Source organism: Mya arenaria, chromosome 10 (assembly GCF_026914265.1).
Source record: "Mya arenaria isolate MELC-2E11 chromosome 10, ASM2691426v1".
In the NCBI taxonomy this organism is placed as follows: Eukaryota; Metazoa; Mollusca; class Bivalvia; order Myida; family Myidae; genus Mya; species Mya arenaria.
In genome coordinates, this window is record NC_069131.1 from 24684371 (window position 1) to 24696263 (window position 11893).

At 38.9% G+C, this 11893-nt stretch overlaps 1 protein-coding gene across 1 annotated transcript; it reads left to right on the forward strand.

The window, feature by feature from the left end:
- The first annotated feature begins 998 nt into the window (after positions 1–998).
- Positions 999–2568, forward strand: LOC128204494 (uncharacterized). The gene is made up of 2 exons (XM_052905907.1): positions 999–1875; positions 2483–2568. Exons 1-2 carry the CDS (start codon positions 999–1001, stop codon positions 2566–2568), a joined length of 963 nt encoding a protein of 320 aa, XP_052761867.1.
- The last annotated feature ends 9325 nt before the right edge of the window (positions 2569–11893 follow it).

Below are 11893 nucleotides of genomic sequence, written 5' to 3' on the forward strand. Positions count from 1 at the left end.
ACTACAACAACAACAACAACAGCAGCTGCAGCAACAACATCAACAACAACAACAACAACAACAGCGATACATCATCAACAACAACACAGCAACAACATCAAAGAATAAAGCAAACCTGAGGGTTTACATATTTTTTTATGATGGTATGCTGGAAATATATCCATGGATAATGCTTATGTATTTATATGACATTATAAACCTTCAAATTAATAAAATATTTTGAGATTCAGTAAAAAAAGAAATGTCATATAGTGAATTAATAAATTTAAACTAAAGCTAATACAACTAGATGTACTGGTGGTATTACGTGTACTTTTGGATTTCAATAATCCGCATTATCGTTAAATGTAACAGTACATTATTACAACTTATATGTATACATGTCTAATCGAAGCTAAATAAGTATTTATCAAAGGTGCGTAGGGTAATAGTGTATGACCTTTTCACAAGGATATTGTGTAGTGCAGTAGAACACCGCTATTTCGAAGGCGTCGGGACCCAGCTAAAAACTTCGAAATAACGATTATTCGAAATAAACATTGAGAAAAATAATCCGAAGTTCAACCAACGATTGTCTCTGAAATTCGGCGCATCCGAATTCTACTCTATCGGCGTCACAAAATATTTGTGTCGTGAAATTTCAAATGGCTGCATTATACCATTGTATTTTTTACACTATGTAAAGCGATGTCTAACAAAATTCCGAAACATATATTTTGTTATTATTTTATTTACACAAATAATAATATAATAGTAACATTTATATATAACAGAAACATACAATAGCACAAATTACAGCACAAATTGTAAATATAGCATGTGTATGTATGAAATGAACTACGATTATCCGTTAAGGCCATCGTGTCTCCGTTCTTGCGCAAAGAATCGACATTTTAAAGGGACAACGGCGATTACACGAAAGTGCAAATGCGAGGGAGCTAAAGGAGGGTGGCGAAGATGCGATAACACGAAGACAAAGACGCGAAAGTACAAATGCGATGGAGAGAAGGGACGGTGGCGAAGATGCGATAACACGAAGGCAAAGACGCGAAAGTACAAATGCGAGGGAGCGAAGGGTGGGTGGCGAAGATGCGATAACACGAAGGCAAAGACGCGAAGGTACAAATGCGAGGGAGAAAAGGGACGGTGGCGAAGATGCGATAACACGAAGGCAAAGACGCGAAAGTACAAATGCGAGGGAGCGAAGGGAGGGTGGCGAAGATGCGATAACACGAAGGCAAAGACGCGAAAGTACAAATGCGATGGAGAGAAGGGACGGTGGCGAAGATGCGATAACACGAAGGCAAAGACGCGAAGGTACAAATGCGAGGGAGCGAAGGGAGGGTGGCGAAGATGCGATAACACGAAGGCAAAGACGCGAAAGTACAAATGCGAGGGAGCGAAGGGACGGTGGCGAAGATGCGATAACACGAAGGCAAAGACGCGAAGGTACAAATTCGAGGGAGCAAAGGGACGGTGGCGAAGATGCGATAACACGAAGGCAAAGACGCGAAGGTACAAATGCGAGGGAGCAAAGGGATGGTGACGAAGATGCGATAACACGAAGGCAAAGACGCGAAAGTACAAATGCGATGGAGAGAAGGGACGGTGGCGAAGATGCGATAACACGAAGGCAAAGACGCGAAAGTACAAATGCGAGGGAGCAAAGGGACGGTGGCGAAGATGCGTTAGCTCGAAGGCAAAGACGCGAAAGTACAAATGCGAGGGAGCGAAGGGACGGTGGCGAAGATGCGATAGCACGAAGGCAAAGACGCGAAAGTACAAATGCGAGGGAGCGAAGGGACGGTGGCGAAAGTGCAATAACACGAAGGCAAAGACGCGAAAGTACAAAAGTACGGAGTCGACGGAGCGAAGGTAACTTCGCTTTTTCGCCTTTGTCCTTTCGCGTCTTCGTTTTCGTTTTCTCTTTCTTTCCCGCCTTTACCTTCGTATTTTCGCTCCGCCTTCCGCCTTCCGTTTAACAATCACTTACCATAACAAGTGCAATTTCCATGAAATACATTTAACTGGATCCTCGTATTTTAATGACTTTATGTGAGCTGAGCAATCAGTTATACTATATATATATATATATATATATATATATATATATATATATATATATATATATATATATATATATATATATATATATATATATATATATATATATATATATATATATGTCGTCTAACATGGTAACAGTTACTCTTGTTCAATTGATATATTTCATGACTCTAGGTTTCTTCTTGTCCAATTCTAGAATAACATTTCAATCTATTACGCCTTGAAACATGACATTTTAATGAATCAGTTAAAAAGAAGATGGCGCGACAGAACAAAACTCTCGCCCACGTGCGGCCCCTCCCCTCCTCCAATTGATCAGGATGACAACCTTCTCGCTCACTTGTGCCCCCACAACGCCTACAACTGACCGGGAGGACAACATTCTCGCCCATTGATGTCCCCTTCACTCCTCCAGTTGACCGAGAGGACAACTTTCTCGCCCACTGTTGCCCCCCTCCCCCTCCTCCAAATGGCCGGGAGGACAACTTTCTCGCATACTGATGTCCCCTCCACTCCTCCAGTTGACCGATAAGACAACTTTCTCGTCCACTGTTGCCCCCCCCCTCTCCCCTCCTCCAAATGGCCGAGAGGACAACTTTCTCGCATACTGATGCCCCCCCTCCCCTCCTCCAAATAACCGAGAGGACAACTCTCTCGCCCACTGTTGCCCCCCCTCCTCCAAATGACCGGGAGGACAACCTTCTCGCCCACTGTTGCCCCCCCTCCCGCCCTCCAAATGATTGGGAGGACAACCTTCTCGCCCACTGTTGCCCTCCCCTCCCCTCCTCCAAATGACCGGATGGACAACCTTCTCGCCCACTGTTGCCTCCCCCCTCCCCTCCTCCAAATGACCGAGAGGACAACTTTCTCGCCCACTGTTGCCCCCCCCCCCCTCCTCCAAATGACCGGGAGGACAACCTTCTCGCCCACTGCTGTCCCCCCCCCTCTCCCCTCCTCCAAATGACCGAGAAGACAACTTTCTCGCCCACTGTTGCCCCCCTCTCCCCTCCTCCAAATGACCGGGAGGACAACCTTCTCGCCCACTGTTGCCCCCCCCCCTCCCCTCCTCCAAATGACCGGGAGGACAACTTTCTCGCCCTCTGTTGCCCCCCTCCCTCCCCTTCTCCAAATGACCGTGAGGACAACCTTCTCGCCCACTGTTGTCCCCCCCTTCTCCAAATGACCGAGAGGACAACCTTCTCGCCCACTGTTGCCCCCCTCCCCTCCTCCAAATGATCGAGAGGATAACTTTCTCGCCCAATGTTGCCCCCTCCCCCTCCCCTCCTCCAAATGACCGGGAGGACAACCTTCTCGCCCATTGTTGCCCCACCCCCTCTCCTCTCCTCCAAATGACCGGGAGGACAACTTTCTCGCCCACTGTTGTTCCCCCCCCCCTCCCCTCCTCCAAATGACCGGGAGGACAACCTTCTCGCCCATTTTTGCCCCCCCCCGCCTCCAAATGACCGAGAGGACAACCTTCTCGCCCACTGTTTCCCCCCTCCCCCTCTAAATGACCGGGAGGACAACTTTCTCGCATACTGATGTCCACTTCCCTCCTCCAAACGACCAAGAAGGACAACCTTCTCGCCCAATGTCCCCCCCCCCCCCTCCCCTGCTTCAAATGACCGGGAGGACAACTTTCTTGCGTACTGATGCCCCCCCCCCCCCCTCCCCTCCTCCAGATGACCGGGAGGAAAACTTTCTGGCCTACTAATGTCCCCTCCCCTACTCCAATTGACCGTGGGGGACATTCTCGCCTACTGATGTCCCCTCCCCTCCCCTTCTCCAAATGACCGAGAGGACAACTTTCTCGCCCACTGTTTCCCCCCCCCCCCTCCTCCAAATGACCGGGAGAACAACTTTCCAACTTTCTCGCCCACTGTTGCCCGCCTCCCATCGTCCAAATGACCGGCAGGACAACTTCATCACCCTCATATGCCCCCTATCCACCTGTGTTTTGTGTCGATGGACAGTTTAAAACAGCTATTAAATTACTAAATATATACAAATGAAAAGTTAGAACACCTATACACGTGGTTTTACAATACGTAGCTGCTGGATAACAGGAATACCAAGATTTAAACTCATTTCCGTTTACCCCCAGGGGGTATACCGGGGATAGCCGAGAAAATAGGCTGTGTTTTTATCTTTCAGGTGGGCCCGCAGTGCCGGGTGAATGCGGTGGTTTTGTCTACGCGCAAAATATAGCGGGAACTGGGGCTTACTTAGGGTCCCTTGGGTGCGGGGGCATTTGGCGGGGATTATACCATCAGTTTGTCTACCAAAGGTTGGCTGGATCGTAAGTGAAAGTCGTGAAAAACCGCTATTCCCCGGACATGGGGGGGGGGGGGGCGTGGTTACAATTGATTGGTGCATTATAAGGGTGTATAAATGTTTGTTTTTCAAAATGTGTAGAATCCCTGAAGAATCGAATTTAACGTACGCTGTCAGCGGACACGTAATTGTGCTACATACTATGACCGTCTTGCACAGGAAAGAAACCTGACCGTCTTGCGCAGGAAAGAAACCTGATTAAATCAAATATGAAAGTAAAAGGTTTATTAAATATCAGACTGTAATTATAGTGTTTTTCTATTTTTATTAAATTCACTTCGTTACGAAGGGGACGTTTCTGATCTTAAATATTTCGTTCACTTTATCATACATATATTTACCATTATTATATTAAAAAATATTTATATGGGCGCGTAGCTGCCAATACGCGAGTACACGGCTTAATCTACATGATTGTAACAACAAATTAAACAATTCAGCCTAAGTTACAGTATTCTTACTTGACGACACGTGCCGATATATCGACATTTACATTGAACATTTGAAATACAGTGGACAGATAATTATAATTCTGTTAGATAATCTGAATGTTATATGAACATAATCGGGACTTATTTGTTTGCTATTTTAGAGAAAAAATTATGCCGAGTAAAGGGTTTATTTGATGATTTAATATCCTAAAACTGTCCATTTTCCAGTACTTAATAAAGCACTCCAGGGCCAAAACAATCAATATGCACCGGATTGTATTGATGTTTTATTAAATCCCCAGCACAGGTATAAATTCACATGAATAGCGAGCTAGCTACGTCCCTGTTTACTGCGTAAATCCTTGAAAAAAAAGGAAACAACAGCCTATAAACAGTGACATTACCTTAGCTATAACGTTAGATTTACGATATGCTACATATGTGTATAATATAGTTTTTATCTCTCTTTGATGACTTATTTATAAACCTAATAATACAATTTTTTAACTATTTAACTATTTCACTTTTTTTGCTATTACGTACTTATAAGAAATCTATATTAACAAAAACGTAATGAACAAACGTATAAATCTAGATGAGGTTTTGAATTGTATAACGGGCCTTTCATAATTTACCAAAGTATGTTTATTGTGGAGAAACGGACTCCGGATATAGCTCAAAACGTCTTAGTTAAACAGACAAATTTGCAGTTGTTCTTCGGTACCTGAGGAGAGATTTTGCTGTATTAACACTTATCTACCGAATTCACAAATGAAACAAGTATTTGAACTAATAGGTGAATGCTAAATTTGGACCATGGTGTACTTTATAATGCTTACGATTAAGCAGATTATGAAAACAAAATACTTCAAATCTGAGATGATCACCTTAAAACACTCTGAATTTCGATTAGTATTGTTATTTTGAGCATAAGCTAAATTAGTTTATCACAAGAATGGGCAATGCTATTGTTAAACTGTTAAAGATATGTCCTCAGAAATGTTCACAGTAATGTGCTGGGGATAGCCTTATTATGTATTGGGGATAGTTTCAAAGTTGAGAAATATGTACTGGGGATAGCATGTAACATGGGACCAAAATTGATTGTAGCACTGCTTATTTATATTTGCCAGTGAAACGTTTAGTTATATCCCTTATGTTACACTGAGCAGATGTGTTAAAACGACTGCTTGTGTTTCTTTTTGTGGAGAGAGAGTCAATACTTGTTTTTTATGTTTGCCGCACTGGTCACACCTGATATTTTAAGGCTTTGATATCTCATTCACCTTTTATTTAGATTTTGGCGTTGTGGTCCTTGGTATGTCTCTAAGAACCTTCATTTGTCTTTTGAGTTTGCATTTATAGTATGTTGAATAGTTACAGGTGCTGCACACATACTTTGTTTCCTAATCCTCAGTCACATTTACCGCTGACAAACCCAAGCTTTGATAGTTGTGAAAAACACACCATGGTTAACTAAAAGATATAAACTAAATACTGTATAAGTTTCTTATTTATGTGGATAAAATCTATTTACATAACATGAATTGCAAATTGCATATTATAAACTAAGGGGAGCAACTCAGTCTATCGGAACCACATCTATTAATGTAATATCTTCTCAATTAGACCAACCATTACAGGTATTGCAAGGTCGAAGAGCGGACTTAAAGACAACCGAACATACCGAAACGTCAGAGTGAAACAGTTAGAAGTACATACAGATAGAAAAACCAACAACAGTTTTGGCTCTTATCCCTCGATATTGACGCCATCGAACAATTTTAGGTATAGGTAAAAACTTTAAAAGCCGTCTCCATTATCACAATCTCGTTATTTTAAGGATACTATTTTCAGTCAACTTTATAGCTTTCCCTTAGTTACTTATTTGCTTCATCTTTCCCCAGTACACCTTCAGGTCATCAAAAAATATGAATATCTCCGTAACAACATGTTAACATTATACAGTTGTTGCATGGACATTTGTGTAACAGTCAAAACTGTTGTCCCGAGATGGAGGAGTTGCAGACCTCTGAACTGTTGTCCCGAGGTGGAGGAGTTGCAGACTTCTGAACTGTTGTCCCGAGGCCGAAAGGTTTCACAATGAGGAAAAGCTCATAAAAGTTATCAGAACAAAAATTAAGATGGATGCGTTTGAGGAATCATTGAAGAAGACGACTGGCTTTGTGGAAGAAAATATTCAGACGATAGCAAGTTAACTTATTTTCAATCTTTGAATAATAAGCGTTGTTTGAAAAAATCAGACTCATGATGTAAAGAGTATTAATTATCGACAAGAACCGTGGTATTTTGCAAACGTATGGAAGTATACGTAACAATTTTATTGCCACTCTTACCATTAAGTACTTATATGTCTCTATTTAAGCCCTAACAAACAAAGTGAAACAGCTGCAGAGAGAAATAGAAACATCCAACTCAGTTGAAGTCATGGTCGTTTGCATGGACGGAAATCCTGAAAAGGCGGAAGGAAGTGATGCTGGTAGCCAAAATTGCCCTTTGTTTTACTTTGTTCAAGCTGTTTATGGTTCTTTAAAATGTCCTCCGTATAGCAAGAAGAAGGCGCTGACATGTGTGGTTTGTTCCAATTGCAAATAGGTAGTAGAAGATTTTATTATAAATTGGAACCAACAGACATGTATATAACCTGCAACATGCATTCATGAGTCTTGTTTACACAGAGTTCACCTGTTTTATATTTTAACATATTTTTGTTTACAAACTTATATATATCTAAAAAGAGTGCTTCTGATTGTTGGTAGCATTTCTTGATTCTCTTTCAATACGGGTTCAATGGGAACTAAAGGTGAGTTATCCAGTTATTTGTCCCCGGTCAGCTGTATTTGCCTTCGCCCTTTCGGGCTCAGGCATATACAGCTAACCTCGGACAAATAACTAGGCCAATATGAAATCACCTAATTAATAACATTATAATATTGCTTTAATCAATTAGATTTGAATTGAATTTTGAGGAAATGTTTGGTTGGCATATACGTTTACCACTAGCTATGGGATTTCTTTGCAATTAAAGACAACTATACCTCTGATATAGACTGAAATATCGTTCAACAAATTTCGAAGTCTGAACTACACACTCGAATAAGAATCTGACTCTTTGGGGCAATAATGAACTTTTTGCACAAACTACCAAAACAGTGTTAAATCGCTTACATGTAAATGCAAACAGAATACTGTGGTGTATTCGTGTATAAACAAATCTTCTTGTGGTTGAAAAACGTTAATACAAATTACTGCTTTGTTTGATTAATTCGTTTGTAAATCCTTATTAAAGTGTCTCGCTCATGTTTTTGGACCAAAAATTAGTCTTCCCGGGACTGCATCTAAAAACACTTATTTAATCATTATTTTATTCTATGATATCGAAATTGCAAAAAAAATCAGTTATACCATAAAAAGTATTTTGTTTTAGTGGGGTTCGAACCCACGCCGGTAAAGTCTAGAAAAATGTATTGAACAGACAGCTAAGCTAATCTTCAAGACCACCTGGACTTTACCACTTTTGTTGGATTTGATGCCCTATTAATGATACAATGATAACATCACGTGATAATGTCAATAAACCAACGTAACTCCATAGTCGTAATTAATGTTCAATCGCGATTAAAAATTGTGGTCTTCATAGACCGTATTTGAGCAAATATCAACATTTGCTGAAGGGTTCCAGCTTTTGGTTTTCTTGGTTTTAACACACCTTATGATTGGCCACATTTTATTTCATAATTAAAAAAGTGCATGATGCAAACCATGAGCAAGTTACTTTAATAATCCAATTACTTACAACAAAAAACAAATATTTCAAATTGGATTGAAATAGTAAATATACAAGTAGCGGTTGAAAGGACCCTATCTTAATCGTTAATAGGGCCATTCAGTCGTCATTTGAAGTATAAATCATTTTTGTTTTGTTCTTTGAGGTACATTTGATAAAGAAAAAGTTTAAAATCCAACGTTCAGGATCAAACGTTCTGCCGTGTATGTGTTTAACAAACCTGAAGTCACGTTATGTTTACCAATGTCATAATGCCGCATTATATAATGAATCTGGAAAAAAGTAAAACCAATTTTCAAATAAAATCAGTGAGTTTATTTACTAATTGATTGATAAGATCAATAATTCAATCACTTTCTGTGATAGTTCTTTGCATTTGAATTATATGATAGAGTTTTAATAGCTTAAAAAGTAAATTCTATATAAGTATATGTGTCCTTTAATGAATATTGTTTTACACTAAAATGAGTTCGTTGTAAATGTGTCCTGGCAACTTGGTCCACATGACACACAATAAATAGCTTCCCGTGTAATTAAAAGTTTGTGTTTTTTAAGTACAAACATGGCATAATATTAAAGAATTGTCGCCAAATAGAAAAACAATTGAAATTCCATCGGTTTGCAATCAACAATATACATTGACAACTTTAATGTTTAACAATATTAGTACTTAGCTTAGTTATTCAACTCAAACTGTATGCAATCAGAATGTAGACGTTTAGTGTTCAAAATGTATAAACTGAACCATTCAGCAGTTTGAATATAATCTAGCCCTCCTTTTAATATCTAAGATAAGTAAAAAGGCCCCAAAAAATGACCACTAGGAATTCAATAAAACATTAAGCGTGAATAGGAAGAGTGGGTGGGATGGGGGTGACCTTTCTAACTGAATGACAGGGGTCTTGCTGATCAGGTTCAGGACTCTGGCAGCATAAGTGCCAAGTTTTATTCGAATTCGAAGTCGCCGACATCAACTCCAAGGCTACAACATTTCCTCAATGTTTTCCCTTCCAAATGCAGACTAGCTTGAACATTGACATGGATAATTTTGCATAATTGATATATCATTATTAGCCCCATTTTCTGGAGATTTACATGAAACACCAACACTTATATTCCCCCATTTTCTGGAAATGTACATGACAAAAGAACTATTTAGAATACGCTATTTACAATGAAAGCAAACCGAATTAAAGACGATATTCTTTACAACAAGTTGAAGCCTACAGTAGAGAACTATATCAATTATTAATCAAGTCAATAGTTTCAAGATAATTATACATAGTTTTGTTTTAAATGTAGTTTTGCCAAGGACAGATATCCTTATCATATAGATAAATGTCCACCCTTCAGGCACCTAGGTACGTGTGCTACAATTTCTTTTGAAAACAAACTGGTCTGAATTCGAACAAGCTTACTTTCAATGCATTCAGTAAACACAATTAAAATTGAATGTAATTACATGTATGCACTGTACATTGTAAAGAAGCATGTATTTTCGTCTTAATTTCGTAAATCGTTTGCTATAACGTCAAATGTTTCACCTTTGGCGTCCATTTTGTCGGTGTACAAAATCATAATAGTCGTAAAATCCACCAGCGGGTTAAATATAACTGTAATATCAAACCATACAACATTACAACGTGGTGCAAGTATTTACTAGGTTCAAGTATTCCAAGTAGAGTTATACAAAGCACAAAATTTTCAAAACAGTTGGAAAACGGAAAACAGAATGGCTACCTTTAAAAATAATTTCCAGCATATTTTTCATATAAGGCGAGTTTCGACAGCCAATGAATATGGCCCATTTCTCAAATCCTATGTTAGGCGAGTTTTGTAGCCAATCAAAACGGAGGAAACTCATATTAGGCGAGCTGTGTGAAGTTAGCTAAACATACGACATTGGACATTCAAAATCGAATGTTGTGCTGGCACGACATTGGACATTGGACATTCAAAATCGAATGTTGTGCTGGCACGACATTGGACATTGGACATTCAAAATCGAATGTTGTGCTGGCACGACATTGGACATTGGACATTCAAAAGTGAAAGTCGTGCTAGCACGACATTGGACATTGGACATTCAAAATCGAATGTTGTGCTGGCACGACATTGGACATTGGACATTCAAAAGTGAAGGTCGTGCTAGCACGACATTGGACATTCAAAATCGAATGTTGTGCTGGCACAACATTCGATTTTGAATGTTTAGCTGACTTCACAGAGCTTATTAGGTGAGTTTTGTTGATATTGGCCGAGTTTGGTCGATATTGAGCGAGTTCTGGCATATATTGTCTTCAATTGTCTGTTATTGTTACAACAATTATCTCTGTATCTCGTCAAATACGTAATAGTTGATTAATGAAATATTTATCATGTTTCTCCAAAGAAATTTAACTCAGTTTGAAGTTAAGCACGGTTTATTTTTCATATAATTCATTTGTATTAAGTCAAATGTTAGCAAACTTCTAATTCAGCACAAAATATTGATATCACTGAGATATAAATGTTTTTCATTCTGATTGCAAATATTTAACTGAATACAAAGTATTACAACTAACAATAATTTGCTCTAATCAGATTTAAACAAAAAGCTGGATGTTGGGTAAATGTCTTTATTTCATATCACTTTAAACCTCCTCAAAACGATGAGACTTGAGCTGTAAGGTAAGTGCGTTTAAAATGACTCTTTAATTTAAAATCATCAAATACCCATGTATAACAAACGTACATTTGCGTGATAAACCTTTAAAGCTGCACTCTCACAGATTGAACGTTTTGACACCTTTTTTATTTTTTGTCTTGGAACGAGCAAAAATCCATGTAAACCAAAACAATAAGACTGCTGACAAAAAAATAGATCACAGAATTTTATATTTCAGTTCAAAAATTGATCTTTTATGCCTTTTTCTTAAACCATTAGTAACTGTTTAGGCCATAAAACATTAATTTTCGAACGGAAATATAAAAATCTACGATCTGATTTTTTTGTCGGCAATCTTATATTATTGGCTTGCAAATATTTACGCAAAAATTTGCTCTTTCCAAGACAAAAAAAAAGTTGTAAAAAATGGTAAATCTGTGAGAGTGCAGCTTTAACTACTGACTAAATAATACATTTATGGAAAATATTAATGACTGATAACAAGATTGTAACCGTGTAATAAATAGTTGAAAACGCAAATATATTATATGATTGGTGAATGCTAAAAGATTTACTGTGATCAACTTCAATCTCAAAAGGTAAATT

Coding starts and splice junctions, on each gene's coding strand:
- LOC128204494 (XM_052905907.1), top strand. CDS start 999: ATGGAGAGAAGGGACGGTGGCGAAGATGCGATAACACGAAGGCAAAGA. Junction 1,876..2,482: donor ACGGAGTCGACGGAGCGAAG/GTAACTTCGCTT, acceptor TCACTCCTCCAG/TTGACCGAGAGGACAACTTT.